This window comes from Hyposmocoma kahamanoa, unplaced genomic scaffold, assembly GCF_003589595.1.
Source record: "Hyposmocoma kahamanoa isolate Upper Pololo Valley unplaced genomic scaffold, ASM358959v1 102, whole genome shotgun sequence".
Lineage (NCBI taxonomy): Eukaryota > Metazoa > Arthropoda > Insecta > Lepidoptera > Cosmopterigidae > Hyposmocoma > Hyposmocoma kahamanoa.
The window spans coordinates 12,921,212-12,943,825 of record NW_020653337.1 but is presented as its reverse complement, the minus strand read 5'-3'; the positions used below and the strand labels follow the sequence as shown (position 1 = coordinate 12,943,825).

General features: G+C 37.2%; 3 protein-coding genes across 4 annotated transcripts in view; 1 reads left to right on the top strand and 2 right to left on the bottom strand.

The window, feature by feature from the left end:
- LOC113234581 (collagen alpha-1(IV) chain-like) overlaps positions 1–11,248 on the top strand; it is a 41,988-nt gene extending 30,740 nt beyond the window's left edge. The window contains exons 10-16 of one of the 2 annotated variants that reach the window (XM_026469944.1): positions 4,535–4,938; positions 5,345–5,366; positions 5,964–7,412; positions 9,420–9,597; positions 10,164–10,278; positions 10,405–10,625; positions 10,771–11,248. In XM_026469944.1, coding sequence (XP_026325729.1) covers positions 4,535–4,938; positions 5,345–5,366; positions 5,964–7,412; positions 9,420–9,597; positions 10,164–10,278; positions 10,405–10,625; positions 10,771–10,933 — 2,552 coding nt within the window. In that variant the 3' untranslated portion in view covers positions 10,934–11,248. Of the gene's footprint in view, positions 1–4,534; positions 4,939–5,344; positions 7,413–9,419; positions 9,598–10,163; positions 10,279–10,404; positions 10,626–10,770 lie in introns of both variants that reach the window. The other variant, XM_026469937.1, reaches the window with a different exon arrangement.
- A 444-nt stretch (positions 11,249–11,692) lies between these two features.
- Positions 11,693–22,614, bottom strand: part of LOC113233161 (PITH domain-containing protein CG6153) — a 21,096-nt gene continuing 10,174 nt past the window's right edge. Inside the window, exons 3-4 of the mRNA XM_026468175.1 lie at positions 16,057–16,161; positions 11,693–11,978 (exon numbers count right to left, since the gene is read on the bottom strand). Of these exons, the coding sequence (XP_026323960.1) occupies positions 11,768–11,978; positions 16,057–16,161 (316 nt within the window). The 3' untranslated portion in view covers positions 11,693–11,767. The remainder of the gene's footprint in view (positions 11,979–16,056; positions 16,162–22,614) is intronic.
- Positions 13,504–15,674, bottom strand: LOC113233152 (piggyBac transposable element-derived protein 4-like). Its single transcript, XM_026468165.1, has 2 exons — positions 15,637–15,674; positions 13,504–15,516 (listed from the first exon to the last, which is right to left on the bottom strand). Exon 2 carries the CDS (start codon positions 15,501–15,503, stop codon positions 13,701–13,703), a length of 1,803 nt encoding a protein of 600 aa, XP_026323950.1. The 5' UTR covers positions 15,504–15,516; positions 15,637–15,674; the 3' UTR covers positions 13,504–13,700.

Here is a 22,614-nt window from a genome sequence, read left to right as displayed (position 1 = left end):
GAACAAAGAAATTATAGAGTTGATTTAATGTTAATATTATTTATAAAATGACTTTTTATTAAATGTTAGTAATAAATAACTGACGAAATATTGTTGTATTCCTTTTACTGTTTGGAGTTATCAATCAGAAGTCCGAAAACACATTTGCCCGAAATAATGTTTGCTCGAATTTTTGTAATCCCAAACGTACTTTTTTTAAATTATTTTAGGAATATTACAAACTACCTTAATCGTTTCTTTATGATACGCAACCAAACTCCCCTGAAAGCATAACGGTTTTGTTATAAATCGGTTTTCGAGATTATGAAACTTTGAGTTTACGTTTAGTTCAAATCCAAAAATTCGAAAAATCGCACTTCGCACAATGCACGTCGGAACTATCAACAGAGAAACACAGCCATTTTCACATTTATAATATTTGTACCTATATATATCTGCACAACATTATTACTTGAAGTGAATTCGTATAAAATTCAACATAATACCATAAAATTAATTAATATTGACATTAAGACTACTCCATCACTCTTGTGTTCAAGTAGTTTTCAAAAAAGAAGCTAAATATGGTGCATTTTGTTATTTCCAGTAGAAGCTAACTTTGGATTATTTATGGGCCTTTAAATTGTGGCAAACAAAATTAAGCAATACTGCAATGACTTAACAATTTAAATTAAATGTTTTAGTTATTTTTTATATTTCTATTCATGTCACTGTATGTTTGTATAGGTTAACTCCGGCCATGCTTGTTTTTGGTTTTGCTTGTTTGCTTCAACGCTGACCGCAAAAAGTCGGAAAAACTCCGGACGTTTTTTCGCGGTTTTTGATTAGACTTTGGATTGTATATATTGTTATCCATTTATTGGTAAGTCAATGGGCAATCTCCTTTGGCAAATACAAATAAAACAATACCACTGTTACACGACTCGCAAAATTGCAAAAAGAAATCCTCTACATCCAGTCTAGTCAAGGATGGGATTACATTTTTCATATATGTGATTAACTAGTACTTAATACATATAGATACCGTCACGTCGGTAACTTTTCGTCTCTAGTATATTCATGAGAATCGATTTATTTTTATAGGCCTATTCTGGGTACTAACATGACATGAATGTGTGTTTTATCTGTGTATTTGTAAAAATAAACTAGTGTTGTCGATTTTTGTTTGTGTGAGACCATAGTGACAATATTGCAGTTGAGTGCACCTGTTTGCTTGAAGTACTACCTGGATTAGAACACATGGGCCTATCAAATGGCCACTTCGCACTACTCTTCTGACGCCCCTTCATTTTTTTCTCTGTTGCTATGTTAGAAATTAAATTTTAAAAATACAACAGTGTTCAAGAATTGAACACTGTTGTATTGCAGTACACTTGCAGCAATTTTCATCGGAATCTATTCGAGTAAAATTTCAGCCGCTACTTGCTCTTTGCGGAAGAAAGCGAATCGATGCATCCGCCAAGGCGGCAATCAATTTGAGAACTTACCATCATAGACTTTTTATGTTATTTTGCTTTTTGTTAATGTTTTTATTTTGAAATACATAATACAATTTGTTAGTTTCCTTAACTACCTAGAATATATGATTACTAAATATGTCCCAACAAAATGTATGGTAAAAAGTTTTATGCGATTTCTGACATTTCGAGTACTCTTACCTCAGTTGGTCCCATAGAGACTCGTGATCCTTATAAAAAAATGTTATAAAAATTGCCTTTTATCTTCCTGACTGTACTATTTATTCAAAATATGTGAATGCCAATCAAACTATCTTCAAAATTCTTCGATAGTCTTCTAGAATCGTTTTCCTGTAACTACAACGATTAAGGTACCTGGCCTTGCTGCCCCGTCTCAAATTAACACCCTTTATAGTTGAAGCATTGGCTAGATGTAACGCTAAAGAACTCGAGCATGCAGATGAATATAAGACAATGGCAGCATAATGCTTTCCCCGTATTAAACGTTTTCCTGACAACTACAACGCGAGTTTTAGTTTCAGTTCCACTGCCCCAATCTTCAATTAACCAAGTGTCGGGATATTTGTATTTAGTAGGTATTCTTTACGTTCATTCTAAGGCTGGTCTTCACACTACACTCGTTCATCCTGTCAACGATTTTTGAAACTCCGTTTTTGTAGAATGAAACACTGTTGCACTGTTAAGAAAGAATCTTTTCTTTCTTTTCGGAACCATGGATAACTTTGCTTCTTTCATTTCTTAAAAAGACACGCTAAATAAGACTCAGTTAACAGCAACTATAGAATTGGTTACTTTAACTGAAAGATCAGCAGTATTTTGTGTCTATCAAGGTTATAATAATGTTTTTTGTGGTTGTGAGTAGGGGAAAGGTACCAGATGATTCCCTTAAGGGAGAGTGATGATAGAAAAGATATTCAGCTTCAAGTATAAAACATTTATCTGTTTACATGTTATGTATATTATATTACTGTATAATACACTAGTATGTAGTAGTATGTTACTATATAATAGTATCAGTATCTATACTGATACTACTATATTGTCTTACTAACAACGTATTACATTATTTTATTTGAATATTTTTTAAATCCTACCAAAGGATCGTCTTGGACACCGGAGTATCCAGGATGATCCTAAGGGTATGGGCAAGATGATCCAGGGGACCACCTTACCCCTATTACGAGAAATTTCTGAGTTTTTCTGAGTTTTGGTAAAAATAAATTAAAACAACAACTTTCTAAACTTCACAGTCTTTATTTATGTAATCTTATGGAACTTCGAGATCAAATAATCTTAATTAATTTCTTACCTCGCAGGGTGTAGGTACCTAAGAGTGGACGATATTATTTCTTATTGCGAGTTGACATGCCAACGACGAAACATCTTGTTGCAATAGCCCATTCATCCTCGTCTTCAATTTCTCTCTCTTCTCGATTTCCTGTTCTGTTTTGAAAATAGTTTTTTTTTTTTTCACCTAAATATTTCGTTACGCCGACAGCCCCTTTCTTTTTACCCTTCTTTTTAATGACGTAACGTGTACCTATTGCGATTGTTTACTTGCCGATCTATATGGCATCCTAGTTTTAATGAATCCAGTGCTTTAGATTAGGTATAGTCTTCCGACCACCCACGTCGATTCGTTTTTCTTTTATGATTATGCGGCCTGGTCTAAAACAAGATAAAGTTATATTTGTTATTAATCGAGATCGATCATGTAAACTAAATCAAGTCTTCTACTATATTATTTGTATTGCATACTATTTAACTTTTTGTTGTGGCGTTATGTAATAAATGGATTCTATTCTATTCTATTAACTAAGAGGTTTACGTACCTACTTAAAAACATACAATTTAAAAATAGTTCGTTAACAATCATGGATCATCTCGTACGCCAATACCATAATCATCTTGCCCCAATTTATTTATTTTTATTTTTTGTTCGCCAACCTAACCTGTATGCTATCTACTGTTACCATGCCATTAAAAAGTAAATACAGCATTATACAAAGCCTCTAACACAAAAGTGTTTTCAATTGATTGCTTAAAACGGAAGTTACCTAAGCTTTTGATCAACCTTACCTAAGATGAAAGTCACACAATTTTTTCGTAGTTTTTGTATTAGACCCGTCGTCCATTTATTTGTAAGTCAATGAATGGGGGCCTACATTTTACCAAAGAAAATGTCTAAGGGACGTTACTAGATTCGGTACAATTGAAAAGGATCATCTTACCTCAAAGGATCATTTCGTACACCTTTCCTACAACATTAAACTATAAACCAGTAAGACTATTTTCTTTTAGTAAGGAGTCAGCGGCGGTACGTGACGACATTAACGACTTATTGGAGATTGGAACATTGATAATTAAAAAAATTATATATTTTAACATCTTTAAGTTGCGAGGCTTAACTCTTACAGTTTCGCTGTTTATAATGTTACAAGTCGTCTTTACTGCATCCGCCTTGTTCTTGAATATATTATTTGTAAATATTGATTTAGCTGCGATACAAACACGCTTAACTGTTTTCGAATACTTTCGAATACTTTATAAGAAAATAATAGGCACTTTCACCGTAAAGTTCATAAAGCATTTCAGGAGCCGCTATTTATCGACACATATAGCAATCACGATGATGACTCTGTTTGCAAAAACGATGCAACAAAGACATCAGCAACAGACGAAGACTATTTTTTTTCGCTTTTGATTCTGTTTTTTTTTTTTGCTATGTTTCGATCATTTCAAATCTCGTTTAATCTAACTTGCTTGTAACATCTCAATTTTATTTTATAATCCATGTTAAATAAAACTACAATAGATACATCTAAATGTAGAACATTATATGACTGTTCGAATCGTATATTTTCATTTTTTTGCAAATTTAGAAAAAATATTTGGAAAAATTTTTTATTTGAATTTTTTCGAATAATTACGCATCACTTTTATGCTACTTAAATATTGCCGTTCGTAAGTGCATTTAGATATTAAAATAACATAACGGAAATACCAAATTTCTTTAAACCAATAATAATATGTATATGTACACTATAAATTTACAGGGTATAAAGGCAGTAAAGGCGATATTGGAGACACTGGCTTCAATGGATTCAAAGGCGTGCAGGGTGACAAAGGTAGAGACGGCCCCAGCGGGCCGCAGGGAGTTCCTGGAATACAAGGGTTTGTCGGCGAAAAAGGTGATATGGGTCCATACGGTGAACCAGGAAACCCAGGGCCACGAGGGATCAATGGCCTTCCAGCTTCAAAAGGGCAGAAAGGTTTTCGAGGCGATATCGCACCGCGTAATTTACCTGGTGAGAAGGGTCGCGATGGACTTCCCGGTGAACGTGGTAACGAAGGAGAACCCGGTTACTCTGGTACTCCGGGCCGAGCTGGACCTATTGGAAATAAAGGCGAAACAGGTCCACCTGGAGATATCGGATTAATGGGACCTGAAGGATCACCGGTAAATTCTTATTATTTATATATTATTTAATAAGATTTTGAAAGAAACACAAACACTAAGAAAAATTCCTTCGTTCTGGCTGGATTCGAACCAGAGCACCAGAGCACGAGCTACGGAACGAATCACCAGACCTTACGATTTTTTCTATGTGCTTGTTGCAGGTCTTTGTTGTAGGTTTTCTGCCGTAGCGCCATGAGTGAGAAATCTATTTCTTCACTCAGAAGACTCACTTTAAAACATCGTGATATTCAATAAATTTAAAAATTACATTATAATTAATTTGTAAATAAATAAATAAAACTCGTTTTACGTCCCTGTAACATTTTCCCTCAGCATGTTTCAAGTATACTCTAGCCAATGGGCTACTACATTATAATTATATAAATATACTAATTAATTTTAACAGGGCCGTAAAGGTATCTCTGGAGATAGAATACAAGGTGCCCCAGGATTACCTGGTCGACCGGGGTTACCAGGTTCCAGAGGTATACTTGGAGAACCAGGTCAACAGGGAAAAAATGGAATATCTGGTGATATAGGACCGAAAGGAGCAAAGGGAGAAGCAGGCCGTGGAGGAGTACGGGGTTGGCCCGGCGCACCAGGGCCACCTGGAAATATAGGTTTTCGAGGATTGATGGGAAAACCAGGTTTGGCTGGAGAAATTGGCCAACGAGGTGAACCTGGAGGTCCGGGATATCCTGGACGCACGGGAAAACCCGGGCCCCCTGGTTTACCAGGACTCAAAGGTATCCGAGGAGATCTTGGTTCACCCGGTAGACCTGGCTTCGACGGTAAGCCCGGTCCAAAAGGAGTAATGGGTGCCTATGGCTTTCCGGGCCCCAAAGGATTCAAAGGTGATGATGCTTACAGCGGTATGAAGGGTGATTTGGGAGAACCAGGACTTCCGGGGTATTCAGGGCGTCCTGGTTTTGACGGTCTCAAAGGAAAAAAGGGAGACATCGGAGATACAGGCGTAGCAATCGGAGGATATGAAGGTAACAAAGGAGAGAAAGGTAATCCTGGAGCACCTGGAAAAACTGGACTTCGAGGAGATAAAGGAGACGCAGGCGAATTCGGCCCCACGGGGGAAGCAGGTGAAATCGGAGACGATGGATGGCCTGGCGCTTACGGCCGCCCTGGAAAACCTGGTTTTGATGGATTAAAAGGAAACAGAGGTATAATCGGACCGACAGGAAGACCGGGAATTAAAGGTGACAGAGGAATTGATGGTGAACCTGGTCGCATGGGTATACCCGGGCTTCCTGGAGATATAGGGTATGTAGGACCTGACGGTGAACGCGGACTACAGGGTGAAAAGGGAGTTAGAGGAGACCCTGGTCCAAATTACTTTCACAGCGGAACAAAAGGTGATATGGGAGATATGGGTTTGACGGGATCTCCTGGAGAGAAAGGAGAAAAAGGTTACTCTGGCTATCCAGGTATCAAGGGCAGAAAAGGCGAGCAAGGGGATATAGGTTTAAAAGGAGAGACCGGTGACGATGGTCTGCCTGGTATTAAAGGTCCCATTGGTGATATAGGTCCTCCAGGATTGCCTGGTTTAGAAGGCATTAATGCCGAAAATGGTGAACCAGGCAAACCCGGCATTGATGGACTTCCCGGTTGGTATGGACCTATGGGACAAAAAGGCGCACCAGGCGAATTCGGTCCTGATGGACCTAAAGGCATAAAAGGTCGCCCCGGCCTGAGTTTCCAAGGGTCAAAGGGTATTAAAGGAATGGATGGTAGACCTGGTAAAATGGGATTCCCAGGCATACCAGGTCGTCGTGGTATGGAAGGAGCACCCGGATTCCCTGGGGTCAAGGGTAATGTCGGGAACCCAGGTTATAGTATTAGCCCCAAAGGTGAACGTGGTCAAGCGGGATGGATAGGATTTGAAGGCGTTGTTGGTGATAAGGGCGTGACTGGTAACTTTGGGAGAGATGGTTATCCTGGGTTACAAGGTGAACAAGGTCCCATGGGTATTAGAGGTGACCAAGGTCCAACGGGCAATACTGGTTATCCCGGTAACAAAGGTATGAAAGGTGATAAAGGAGAAATGATTAGTGCAACCGACTTACATCCTGGACCTACCGGTTCAATTGGCTTGCCAGGTTTTGAAGGAATACCAGGTGTAGATGGCAGGCCTGGTGATTTCGGTCCAAATGGTATTCCCGGTTCCAAAGGTGTTAGAGGTGACGCGGGTTATCCTGGCAACCCTGGACCTCCTGGTCGTCAAGGTTTACAAGGCCTAAAAGGTTTCCCAGGTGTAAGAGGATTACAAGGACAAACGGGTGAAAAAGGAGTCCCTGGACCTGCGGCTCCATCTGTAATACCAAAATCTAGAGGATTCTATTTCACCGTTCATTCACAAACCAGAGCGGTTCCACAATGTCCAATAGGAACTTTGCCCCTTTGGGAGGGCTATTCTCTGATGCATATTGTAGCTAATGCTAAAGCGCATGGACAAGATCTGGGTAAGCTATTTTTATTCTTTTGTAAAGAGAGTCTAACGAAAAGCTCTTATCATACCTCAGCTGATGATTGTACTTATGATAACATACAACTTTAGCAAAACACTAATTTTAAGTTCGCGCAAAGTAATGTTGATACCCTTTACTATATTACTTATACATAGGCCATACTGAAAGTTTCTGGATTCTGATAAGTAAGACCAGATATTATATTTATAAAAAATAGATTTCTTGTTTTTCAAAGCATAGTATTTTGCATTTGTTGGAACTATTGTGAAAAGTAGTGGAACCAGTCTTCCGTAGGGACCTCTACAATGGTTTGTGGAACGCATTCACCGCAGCATCCGAGTCTGTAAATCGGAAACCTCTAAGTTTATCGTTGATTTTTGGAAATAAAAAGAAATCTCATGGTGCAAGATCTGGGCTGTATGGCGGATGGGTCATCAGCTCCAATTTTAGGGCCTTTAAATGTACATTAGTTACCTTAGCGAAATGTGCAGAGACGTTGTCGTGGTGAAGGACGGGATTGCTTCGAGGACGCTTTTCCTGAATTTTTTCTAACACTCTGGGCAAGCAGGTGTTTACATACCAATTTACAGTTACTGTCCATTGGTCTTCAAGCGCTACAATAGTGTAATATCTAATATAATTATTAATAATTAATTTATTGCAGAAAGAAGCAACCATTTTCTTACCAATGCTCTGACTTTTCTTATCTTTGGTCGGCAACCAGAAATGACCCATTCTGCGGACTGACTTTTTCTTTCCGGTTCAAATCAGTACACCCAGGTTTCGTCACCTGTCACGGTATTATATACAGCCAATTATTGTCCTCCATTAAACTTTTTTTATTATTTTACGGCGCCACTCTACACGTAGTCGTTTCTGGTATTCCATTAAATTATGCGGTATTCATCGAGTGCAAAATTTCATGTATACGCAATATCTTTTGCACCTGGCTCCATTCCCATGCCTACTGTAGTGCGAATTTGCTGACAAGTAATTTTTTTGTCAGGTTCAATAAGTACGGTACGTACGGTATCGTATTAATTCACGTACATTGTCTTGTAGATATGATCACGTCCTATCTAAATTCAGTGAACTACTAATACACGGATTTACAACATAGGATTTCATCTCCAAATGCCAATTGATTAAGAGTCGTATTCTGTCTCAGTCTCTGACAACTCTCGGTCGTATTCTAGAACTCTACTCAATGCTCAAGTCAGGATTTGAGCATGATTCAAAGCACTAGAAATTATACTCAAGTCCTTGCCATTAGGGTCGTATTCCAGAACTCTACTTAATGCTCAAGTCCGGACTTGAGTATGATTTCAAGTACTGGAAATACGACTCTAATGGCAAGGATTTGAGTATGGTTTCTAGTGTATGAAATCATACTCAAGTCGTGACTTGAGCATTGAATAGCATTCTGGAATACGCCCCTTAGGGTCATATTCCAGAACTCCACTCATTGCTCTAGTCAGGATCAGAGTATGATTTCAAGCACTGGAAATACGACCCTAATGGCAGGGACTTGAGTATGATTTCGAGTTCTTTAAATCATACTCAAATCCTGACTTGAGCATTAAGTAGAGTTCTAGAATACGATCCTTAATGACTTAAGCCACATCGAAAATCGTTCAAAATCATGACCCGAAAATTGTCACGACTGAAATTCATTGTAATAGCGACTTTGTTTTGAAAACGACAACACAATGAAAAGGAAAAAACAAATGACAGTCTCATAAAGTAAAAAGTAACCTCCTCACAGAGTTCCTTTTTCAAATTTCGTATTTTTTTTCGTTTCTTTTACAAGTGGCCAGTTTCAGGAACATTCAGTATGGCTCACGTGTGCGATTGATTATGCACATTTTGAAGTAATATTTTTCTCATAAATTCGTATACAAAGAAGACCTGACGACCTTTTTGTTACACTCTAAAAGTGAGGTATGGTAATAATCGTAACTAGGTACCTAATGCAAAATCTTCATTTTGTCATAATTTTAGGTGCCCCAGGAAGTTGCCTTCGAAGATTTTCTACTATGCCATATATGTTCTGCAATTTGAATGATGTTTGTGATTTCGCACAAAGAGAAGACTATAGTTTCTGGCTGTCAACTCAAGAGCCTATGCCCATGGCAATGACTCCTATACAATCAAGAGACGTTAGAAATTACATATCTCGGTAAGTTAATCAGAGGCATTCTACATACACAATTAATTATATATATTAACACAATGTCAGAGAGTTTTTGTACTTAATATAATGCAGTACTTAAACCTTTAATTAAAATTGTCACTATATCTACTTGTATTAAATAAAACGAGTAGGTACGGACAAAGACTCGTTCCTCTGAAACCTAAAGTGTACAGCTGCCGTCTAGGCGGCTAAGTGATAAATGGTCAAATATCAGTTTTAATAGAAAAAAAAACAACATTCTCTTTTAAAAACAGTTAAAATTTATTCACGTGTTCGACTTATCGGGACCTACCCTTTTTTTTTTTAACGATGCATAGCTGAAATATCATTAAACAATTTCAATATTCTAAAACTGGGTTATGGTATTTATGATATTTCTCAAAAAAATATTTTGTCACTTATCCGCGTTTTTTGTCAGCGGAGGGCAGACAGCATGTTGTCACGGAACATACTCAATATAGAACTTATGTTACTATCACATACTAATCTCTTGAGGAACATTTTTATCCACGCCTGTAACATGAACATAAACGTTCGTCGTCCCATTGCAGATGCCAAGTATGCGAAGCTGCGACGAGAACAATAGCTATTCACAGTCAGAGCAACTTTATTCCGACATGCCCAGACAATTGGGATCAGTTATGGATTGGGTATAGTTTCTTAATGGTAAGAATTGTTATACTTAAATGTTGTACTTAGTATTTTTCATTTCATTTTACATTCGTACGTAATTAAATTTTTATGGCACTGAGACTTCAACGTTGCAAATCTTTCTTTTTCCTTTTTTACCAGCACACAGCAGGGACAGACGCCGCAGGGCAAAGTCTGATATCCCCGGGATCGTGTTTGCGCGACTTCCGATCACGACCATGCATCGAATGCAATGGACTTGGCCGCTGCAACTATTTCGCAACTGCAGTATCGTATTGGCTATCCACCGTTGACGACAATAAGATGTTTGATAAACCTGACCAGCAGACGCTGAAAGTTGATCAAGTATCGAAAGTCAGCAGGTATATTTGTTAATCAACTACATATACATTGTACACTTACGTACATGTAATTAAAATACTAGTGGTCCCATTTAATGAAACACCTATATTATCGCCTATCGCTGCGTTCCCAAATAGCTTACTTGATATTTGCATAACATTTCAGATGTGCCGTATGCATGAGAAGACAAGTACATAATTTGCAACCGTATCCGACAGGCAACTTAGGTAGAGTACCCCAAACGGTTCGCAGGCCAAACCCACGGCGGCCACGGCAGCGGACCCATCGCAGGGGATATCGTCTTGTAGGTGACAATCAAAGACAGTGATACAATTAATGTGTGATATCTAGGCATAGTGACTATAATACCTGCTTGCATTAAAATCCATCTACAAACGTACAATTAGAAACTTACTCCATTATTCTGTACTGTATTTAGGCATCTGTTCATTAATTAGGTAGCTGTTAATAATAGCGTTTACTGCAATGAAGAGCTTTAGTACTTTGATACTTACTTTGACACGAGTAACTTTTCGTAGAGTGTGTACGACATAGAATGTCTATTTCGACGTGCGAATGTATGCTGATGACGTAGAATATTAAACACTGCCACTGTTAATAATATTAAAGCCTTATAGTAATTATGTAGTAAATTAAAATTTACTTTAATAAAAAAATATTTTAATTAAAGTAAATTTTTAAATTAAAATTTATTTTAATTTAAAAATTAATTTCATATTATGTATGTTAATAAATAACACAAAATAAATGTATGTATGTATTGTATTTCCAAAATCTGATTTGCATATAATATAAATATAATTATATAAATACTTAACATTGAACAGGGTTTTTACCTTTGTTAAACTGCTGCCATAATAAATTGTAAATAACAAAAGCAATATTAAATACGTATTGTTATAATTTTTAAGTAAATAATCAAAAAGAACTTGAAATCATGTTCAGTATACTTAAGTGGACCTCACAAAAATTACAAAGATTCTATCTATCAAATGTGTAAAGTTTATAAACTTGAAAGGTATGGTAGTAGTTTTTAAGAATTAAAAAAGATTATATAAATTTTACAGTTTTTTATTTCAAAATTAACTTCACAAGTTATTCATAAAATAACTATTTATGTACAACTGGTATTAGTTATAATTTATTCAATGTGTTTGGTGACAGAATCTAGATGTTTTAATTTGTGATCATCTAGATTTGGCCTTGCTTCATAAGTGCAAATAGTTACCCCATGCCTATGTCCAGGAGTCCATTCTCCTCTTAACCCTATATAATAAATTTTTGTAGTGTCTGCCCCAAAGTTGCACGGAAAATGCATAGTAAGATGCGTTACCGACGAAAATGTGACAATCCTGAAAAAAAAAACAAAAACGATTACAATTAATAAATTGCCTAAAAAGTAATTAATAATTCCAAATTACTTTATTAAAGTTTGACAAGAAGAGCTAAGCAATCAGCAAAAATAAAGCACCTACTTAAAGCAGGTCTGAATGTATGTTGTAGCCAACAAATGTGAGCCTACACAATGATATAGATACGTGAAGATTCGAAAATGTCCTAATTGAAGTGTCTTGCCATTAGTCCTCGTCAAGCAAAGGAATGAACGGCGTGCCTTATTCCAGCGTAACCATGGTCGAGTTTTTGAAAATTTTATTATATTTACGCCGTTTTGAAGTTATTAAGGTGTTTTATTGTCCACGTTGGAATAAGCTAATTCCATCGGCATCATTTTTGAATCTCGAAAACCACAGCTCCTAGCTTAGATCTGATTGCACTCGGAAAAAGTCGCGAATTAGTCGGTTCTAGTCGCAAGAGTTTACAGCGCGTATAAGCGCATCGTCGGCGCTATAATATTTCGCTAAATTACTTTTTTCTCATGAAAAAGCAGGTTATTAACTGCAAGCCAATGTTTCATTTGTTTAATAACAAAATTAATTTGTTTTACTTTCTAGCTGCTTTTTGAAATGTTCAGTTTGTTCCATGAAATCATAATCTTTTACAAGCTTTTTCAAATGTTCAGTCTGATCCATGAAATGATACCGCGCAGCCTTTAAAATATGGCTATTACTTTTATTTCAATCTGTTCCTATCTTTTGTACTACTCATAACCAAAATTTGTAAGCATGTACAGTTTGTATAAGCTGTGCGAAAGATTTAATGTGTCTGTGTTACTATGTAGAAGTGGTCATTATTACACAATAGAAAATAATGTAATGCATTATTCTTACGCAACGTATAACTCACTATCGAACAACTGTCTAAACAGCTGTTGTTATACTACTATTCTGCTGTTGTTATACTGCTATTCTGCTGTTGCGATTACGTCGCGCGAACAAGCAGTATGCAATAGCAAATAAGCAGTGAGAGAGAAATGGCGCTAATCAAATGTATGGATGATGCTACGATTTGCAAATCTTACGATTATAATCTTTCAATGCACAAAATAAAGTGCACTTTCGTTCATTTTATTGTTATCTATTATGTTATTGTTAGTCACACATTAGAAGCTACGATTTTGTGCTTTATGCGATTGGAATAATGTAGATTTTAATATTAGTTATCGACAGGCAGTTAAAATCAATAAATTTGAAATGAAATGAATTTCCTCAAAAGTTACGATTATTGCCTTCAAAACACAAGATACTTACATATTACGCGAAAAGATTAAGTTTCGAAAAATGTAAGAAATGTAACCATTAACCCGGCGAGTATGAGGTGAGAAAATGTTACACCTAGAATGAGGCAGGGTATGACATACCCGAATTAAATGTACGCTTGAAAATTTTTATATGATATATAATATTTTTTTACTGTTTGTATTAGGTAACTAACGTCTCATTAATGAAATAAAATAAAAAAAAGTGTTGTTATAGTGAAATATTAATTATTTATTTATATCTTTTTAAACATTGTAATTAAAGGAACAAAATCATAAAGGTTTCCAAAACCTAACAAAACTAAACAAAATATTATTCTAAATAATGAAAATCAAATTCAAACTTAAAATTAATGAGATCTTGTAATAAAAAAATGTAATATATATTTTTTTTCTCTTAAAAATATAGTAAGACACTTTAATTGAGATCAGCACAATTTTGGCATAAAAATTTTGCGTGTTCCATACAGATGGGCTTTGCGCAGGTGTTACATATATATTTAGTCTTCCGATCTTTCTTATTTGGACATTCGCGACATCTCACATACCGCCCAGGCATATTAGCAGAGGCTCCAGGTGTAGGATCACCGAGCTGACTTGTGATTCGCTGACGAATGTGAAATGGGATGTTTTTTTTTTCTTTTCTTGATTCTAGATGTTCATATATCAGCGATAGGCCCAAATTGCGAATGAATTCTGTTCTCTTTACAGTAGCACTTTTATTTGCTTGATAAATAATGTAAGCATTGATAGAAGCCATGTTCAAAATCCCATAGAACAACGTCATGGGCCAACGTTTACTATTTCGAGAAACGTTGTAACTGGCGCTCAATTCATCTACCACGTCCACACCAGCTTTGGTTGAGTTATAAAACGTTATAATTTCTGGTTTGTTTTTCTCACCTGTAGATTGATCTATTGAGTTGTCATGGTGCATTGTGGACATAGCTATAACGACTTTGTTTTTTTTAGGCGCATAGGAAACAATTGTAATGTCCTTTTGAAATCCGAAGAGTGAAGTTGCAGGTTCCCTACCAGTTCTGGTAAAAGAATCGGGAATTTGTCTCTTATTTTTTCGGACAGTTCCAGTCGATGTAAGACGATGCTCATTAAGTAAATGTAGCATTAATGTGTAACTAGTAAACCAGTTATCAAATGTGACGTTACGGTGTGAACGTGATACTGGTTGAATGAGCCTCTCCACTACATCAAAAGCTGTATTACTGACCGCATATGGTCCCAATGGCTGTTTGCCTGCATATACTTCAAGGTTTAAAACATAGAAGGATTTGGCGTCCACTAAAGCGAATATTTTAAGCCCGTATTTCGCTGGTTTGTTTGGGATGTAGACGCGGAATAGGCACCGTCCTCGGAACGAAAGCAACATTTCGTCGATGGTCAAGAATTCGCTCGGAGTGTATGCGTTCTGACAGCATTGAACAAACTGATCAAACATGCTTCTGATAGCTGCCATGTTATCCGTTTTTTTGCGTTCTTCACGCGTCGATTTATCATCAAATCGAATGCTATTCTGAAGAAAATAAAATCTTTGCAGCGACATGGTGGTACGAAATACGTCAACACCAGTACCATCAGTTCGCCACAGGTCCTTCAAATTCTGACGATTCGACTTGGTGACGCCTGCTATATATAACAAACCAATGAATGCCTTTAACTCACTCATAGTGATTTCTTTCTTGTGGACAGCATTTGGGTCATTACTTTTGACTTGACTTCTACGAATTTCTGAGTTCGTGTGTAATAACGTTTCGTCTAGCATACTTTGAGTGACAAAAATATTCCAGCATTTACTCTCTGTGTCAGCATCTCTTGCACCAGTCTTTACTAGAGCCCGTTCGGTAACTATGTTTTCAGACCGAAGCCTTATATTCGGGCGCTGGCAGTTTTTATACCACTTTGTACCGTCTTTAGAACTATAATAAGATCCACCAACCTGTCTAGAACAAAACATTCTGGATCCGAGAGCAGACAGTGGTACGTCATCATCGGAGTCACTGTAAGTTTCGTTTGCTACCACTGTTTCTTGCCCGGAGTTAGATAAGAGATCAACTGGATCATCGGCCTCCTGCTCCGTGTCAGAATTCACATTATGATCACTACAGTGATCGGTTTCCCCTTCTGAACTCGATTCATATGAAGAATCAGTTTCCACCTCCTCTAGCATGGCCCTGATCCGATTTTCTTGTGCCTCAATATTCATTTTTCACCATATACTAAAAACAATATATAAGAAAATTAAATGTAAAAAATTAAATGTAAAAAAAAATAAAATAAGGTGTAAAAACATTTTACATAAAAAAAATACATTAAGTATGACGCAGGGTATGACATACCCGAGAGAGGTTTGAGCGCGAATATCTCGTTCGGCGTCCTGCGAAACACTGCGACCACGCCACTATCCCCTCCCGCACACCACACACTCCAGCTACTCAACGCGCCAGTGTTGTTAGATAATTATTAAAAACAATAAATAACTTTAAGTGAAGGTCTGGGTATGAGATACCCTGCCTCATACTCGCCGGGTTAATAGGGAAAGGCACTATTTGCAAAACTACAAAACAGCTGAGTAAAAAGTTATCTGACAAAAGTTTACTATTACAGAATTATTAAAAAATCGCACAACAGTATAATTCATTATCGACAAACAGCCGTTTTAGCCATATATAACTATGAACATAACATATCTTTTGTGATCATTGAGCCAGTCTCAATGAAATTAAGCTTAATGTAGTAATAGGACTTCAAAGACTTACTTTGGGGAGTACTCCAAGTTCCCTTGACTGTCTCTATGTAACTCAAAAACTTGATCTGGTTCCATGGTCACATCATCAAATGTCAAGTTTGGTTTATTCTTAAACCTATAACAATAATCTGTTTCATTATACAAATATATATATATGAATATACAGTGTGTTAGGTTAAACAAGGGACTTATTGAGGGAGGGTATTCAGTATTCGATTCTCGTCCCGAATATGTAAAAAACCTATAACCTAAATTTTTGACGTAATTGTCCAATAAAATACATCATCATGAACACTGAGCGCGCAAGTGAACTTGTAAACAGAGCGTAAGCCCCGCCCCTTTCCTTTGTGTAGTACCCGATGCGCCGACAGGACACGCGCCCGCGCTGACCGCAGTCTTTGCGAGTGCGCCGCTATTTCCGTATGTTAATTGCGCTTCCGCGTATCTTAAAACAACCCCGCTTACTTCGCGATTAGTGTGTTCCGTACGTAACGTGTCAAAATGCCGTCTTATCAATATTCCAATGAAGAATATTGGGATATGGTTCGTACCTACGCGTTGTCGAATGATAGTGTACGAGGAGCTATTAATTTGTACCGAGAGATGTTTCCCAACCGCCAGATTCCGTCATACAACCTTATGCTAGGTGTCAACCAACGATTGCGAACGTTCGGTCAGTTTACCGTACCGACACATGCCCAAGGACGAGGAAGGGAGCCATACCCAGTTCATCTCCAAGAAGCCATCTTGGAATACTTCGAGCATCACCCACAAGAAAGCACTCGAAATGCTGGAAGACGTTTCGGTGTATCACACTGGACTGTGTGGAAGCTGATGCATGAAGAAGGAATGCACCCATACCATTTTAGACCCGTTCAGGAACTTGGGGTCAACGACCACGAACCACGGGTGAACCTTTGCCGCTGGTTTTTGTCTAATTTAGACAAAAACATTTTATTTACCGACGAAGCCACATTTACACGAATGGGGATATTTAATGTGCACAATGAACATTGGTGGAGTGATCAAAATCCTTATGTTACGCGACAGGACGCTTATCAACACCGATTTAGTGTTAATGTGTGGGCAGGTATTTTAAATAATCGTTTAATAGGCCCGTACTTTATTGACGGAAGACTTGATAGTGTATCATACCTTAACATTTTAAACAGTGTGGTGGATGAAATGTTGGACGATGTGCCTCTTAGTGTTTACCGAAACCTCTTTTACCAACACGACGGAGCGCCCGCGCACTATCAGGTGCGCGTACGTGAGTTTTTAGACACTAATTTTGGTGACAGGTGGATAGGTCGTGGTGGGCCAGTGCCATGGCCTGCTCGCTCTCCAGATCTCACTCCATTAGACTTTTATTTATGGGGTGAAGTGAAAAGAATTGTGTACGCTACGGAGTACTCAAACCGGGAAGAGTTAAAGGTACGTATCACGAACGCTTTTAATAGTGTAAGAAGTGATCCGTTTGTTCTTAACCGCGTTAAGGACAATTTGCGAAAACGTGCTGAACTATGCATATCACGAGGAGGTGCGCATTTCGAACAATTTTTAAGATTAGTTTAAAATTATTGTGTCAATCAAATTAATTATTGTAAATAGTCAATCAAGTTAATCATTGTAAATAAGTGTGATTCCATTTTTTAAATACGCCAAAAATACTAAGTAAGGATAATAACTTTGTCTTAAATTATTGCGAATCACAATTCACATGTGCACTGTAATTGTTTAATGTTTCGTACCTACCTAGATATTTTTGCCTGTCCTAAGCCAGGTTTAAAGTATGAAGGGAAAATGGATTCTACCGCACATGAATATCTGAGATAATATTAAATCGTTGCGTTGGCGCTAGGGTGCATACACGTTTTGAGACTTTTGTGATTTTTTTTTTATGGTTCTGTCTGTTATTTATCAGTGTTTTTGTTTCGTTTATATGTTTGTTAGGTTCATGTAAGCATACACTATTGTGGGTTTGAATATGTCCCTCGTTTAAACTAACATACTGTATAATAATATATATTTTATAAAATCATCAATATAATATATTGTATCACCTAGGTTCAATTTATATTGCGTTGGAATGGCATGGAAGCGATATCGTTACAAAAATTCGCTTCCATTCCGTCCCGCCACAATATAAATTGAGCCTTGACCTACTAACAAACGTCGGGTCTAGTACAAAATCCACGAAAAAAGGTCCGAAGTTAACCTATACGTAGTGACGTGTAACGAAATATAAAAAAAAACCTAAAACATTTAATTTTAATTGTAACGACATTGTAATACTGCCTAATTTTGCTTGCAACAATTTAAGAGCCCAAAAACACCATATTCAGCTTCTGCTGGAAACTTAACAAAATGCACCATATTTAGTTTCAACTGAAAATTATTTGTATACAAGAGTAATGGAGCAGCCTTTATTGTAAATATTAATTAATTTTTATATACCTACCTATATTATTATGTCGAATTTGGTACAAATTATGTAATTGTACAAAAAATGTAATTTATAAACGAAATAATAAAGACTTGGGCAGATACATACATACAAATATTACAAATGGGAAAATAAGCGTGTATTATAAGCAGGGATCGGATTAGGTAGAGTTTTTTACCTAAACTTCGAGGAACATTGACAAAAATGGAGACTGCCTTACGACCATATTTTTTAGGTCCCAGGACCTTTACGGGATTGGGGAAATCACTTAAGAACATTAAAAATTGACGTAATTGGGGACAGGCTGGTATATTTATTTTAACTTTGCGACCCACAGTGGGTCGGATCTGCGATATTGCGGACATTGGATCTGACAAAATCTTGGATTGAATCATTGGATCTGAAAATGTGACATGACAATATTTAATTAGGATAATAGGCATCTCGATTGGCATTTTTAAGAGAGGTATCGTGAAAAATCCAATGTCCGCAATATTGCCGATTCGACCCACGACGTTTTATTGCAACACCAATTTTTCCGAATAAATAGGAAAATTTTGTTAAAAAAATTCTAACTTAATACATGTAATTAGAATTATTAAGTATAGCTTTAGGATCCCGAAGGAATCGTCTCAGCAGGAAGGTAACGCACAATAATGCTACTGAGTGGGTTCCCACCCAATCTGTCGTAGTCACATTTTCTGGTCAATCCCTGTGGAAAACTATCTCCTTTCCACCATTCAGTGCTTGAAATACTGTCGCTTTGGCCATGTCAAAGCACAATGCCGATCTAAACCTCGGTGCTATAAATGCGCCCAACCTCACCCCGGGAAATCATGTAATGTTACTACCCCAACATGTCAGTACTAATTATTAATACAAAGACCGAACACTCGGAAAAAATTCCTTCGATCCGGCCGGATTCGAACCGACGTCTTCAAGCTTACCGTGCCAGACGCTATACCAACTAAGCCACGGAACGAACCAGCGGACCTCATGAATTTTTCTATGTGCTTGCGTCGTGTCTTTGTATTTGGTTTTTTTCAATGACTTTTTAGTCGTAACGCCATCTATGAGAAATTTATCACCCAGTTAGTACCTTTACAGTTACCAGTCCTGGCGAGAGATGTCGCTATTTGCTGTATTTTAAATTTTTATTAAATTAATATTCAATTATTTTTTGTGAAATTACTCCACTAGTTTGTTATAATGATTAATACAAAGATCGAACACTCAGAAAAAATCCCTTCGATCGATCGATTATGTCTGTACTGTTCAGCTCTGCACCAATCTAATGACAAGAACTGTCCTGAACTTTCACGACAAAAGTCAATAAAGCTTGTAATGTCCCAAGAAAAAGTATCCTACTGGGAAGCCTCTGCCCGCTTCAAAGCCGTCAAGCGACCTTTGGTCAACGTTGCATCTGCACCCACACATATATCATCTGTCTCATTGTCCCCTACATAAATTCTCCTCCTTCGCAGGTACCACTTCATACAGAGAAACTGTTACAATAAATCAGAAAGCAAAGTACCCTAGCCAAACCTCAGGCTATGACAAACAAGCCCATAGAAAAAAAAGCGCGGGAAAGCTCGATTTAGGCGGGTTAATTTTTTCGGCTTAGAAATTGAATATTTAATAATAATTGTAATTAGGTGGTCAGGAGTGTAGTATTTGTGTAAATACTATTTATTTGATTGAATATATTGTTTTTTGTGTAAATAGTCATCGTCATCTGGTGAGTTTTATCATTTTTCCTTTCACCTAAAATGGACGAGCCCCCTGATCCAGGGGGCACAGTCCCCTCAGTTGGTAGAAACGTGATTATTGCCTCCAATGATTCCAGTATGGACACGGACCATACTGATAACTCTCTAAAAGGAAGAAAACGTATTCGGCAGCGTAAAATTTGCAAACATTGCAATAAGAAGAAACGTAAGCATAAGTCTCAATCAGACAATGGATGTGGTTGTTCAGATAGCGACATTTGCGGTACCAAGTTTAACAGTACTACAGAAGTTTTCTTGAGGCCCCCATCATCTTCCCCGGTTCAGCCTGTTGCTGCTCCCATACCTACCTCTTCTACGAATACTAACACTACCCAGAAAGACCAGGATTTGCCAGGCCGCCGATTGTTTGAGCATCAAGATATCTCTCCGTATGTAGTTCATGTACAAAGATTAACCACTTCCTTTAATGACGGAACCTCTATACACCCAGTTCACTTTGGATATTTTCTTAAAAAGAATGGTTTTAAAAACATTAATGGTAGTGTGAAAAAGATTGGCAGGAACAGAGTTTCCCTATCCTTCTCAGACTTCCAGAGCGCTAATTTTTTCTTGAATGACACTAGTTTGGTAGCTAGCAATTACAAAGCTTTTATACCTACCTTCAGCATTACCAGAATGGGCCTAGTTCGTGGAGTTCCTGCAGACCTAATCCCCGAAGAAGTGAAAGAAAGTATGTCAGTTCCTATTGGTTGTGGAGATATTGTTAAGATAAGACGTTTAAACTATAAGGTGACTGTTGACAATCAAACTACGTGGAAACCCTCCCAAACTGTAGTTGTGACCTTTGATGGGCAAGTTTTACCAAAAAGAATATTTATGTTTTATAATGCTCTTCAAGTAGAATTGTACATCTTTCCAACTGTCCAATGCTATAATTGTTGTCGGTATGGACATACTAAATTGCAATGTCGTTCTAAGCCTCGATGTTTTAAGTGTGGGCAGGATCACTCAGGTGAATCATGTTCTGTAGATGAAGGTGACGCTCAGTGCTGTCACTGTTCTGGGTCTCATTTAGCTACTAGCAAGTCATGTCCAGAATATGAAAGGCAGAGGCGTATAAAAGTGTCTATGGCTCAAAATAGTATTTCTTATTCTGAAGCTTACAAACTTCATTCTGCAGTGACAAAGCCTTATGCTGATATTCTGGCTTCTCCACCTCCTCCACGTAGTTCTTTTACTTCCACTTCTCATAGTACTAATCCATCAACTTACAAAAAAACTGTGTTTTTAAAACCTACCCACCAAAGCAACGAACAGGCTATGATCAGAAAGCTCAAAATGACTTTGCTAAGGAATATAATATGACCAATGAAAATTCTAGAGGAACAATGTTCAATTTTATTAATAATGAGGGCATTCAGCCTTCCATAGTTGATATTATATTATCTTTGATAAATCTATTATCCCAGTCTAATATGATTGTACCGTCCAACGTTGCTTACTTAACTCAAAGTTTAAATGAAAACTTTAACATTCACTCCCAACGCAACGGTAATACAGTGGAATTGCCGAAGCATAGTAAATAAAAAATCTGACTTAATATATATTGTAAATAAATTTAATCCTTTTATTATTTCTTTATCTGAGACCTGGCTTAGACCTGAGTTCAGGTTTAAGATCCCAGGCTTTTCCTGTCTTCGCGAAGACAGAACTGATGGGCATGGCGGTGTTGCCTTGCTCATTAGCAATTGTTATCCCTTTTCTTTAATTAATCTTCCTTCTCATAGTGATGACTATTCAATCATTGCTGCTTCTGTAAATAATATTTCTTTTGTTTCTATTTATGTACCTCATCCAACTACCTTAATATTAAATCAAATTAATAATCTGTTTTCTATTCTTCCCAGACCATGTTTAGTCATGGGTGATTTTAATTGTCAACATCAAGTATGGGGAAGCTCCTTATCAAATTGCTATGGAGGTCAAATACTGGACATATTAGACACCAACAATCTTTCCTTATTGAACACTGGAACTCCTACTCGCCTTACTGACCCCAACAACTCTGTTAGTGCTATTGACCTTTCAATATGTTCTCCTAGTCTATCACTTTCCTTAACATGGCAGACCTTGACATCGACCTTTGGTAGTGATCACTTCCCCATAGTCATTACTTTTCCATTTCAGAGTAAAAAGAACTTGAAATACAAGTCTAACTATAGATACAACTTACAAGGTGATAAATGGGATCAATTTAAAAAGGTTATTAAATCAAAGATGTCTACTCTACCCGATATAAACTGCAATAATGTCATAGAAAATTCAAATGCTTTAGCTTTGTTAATTACTCAGTGTGCATCTGTCAATGAGGAACCGCTACTGGAGGCGGTTG

Coding starts and splice junctions, on each gene's coding strand:
- LOC113233152 (XM_026468165.1), bottom strand. CDS start 15,503: ATGAATATTGAGGCACAAGAAAATCGGATCAGGGCCATGCTAGAGGAG.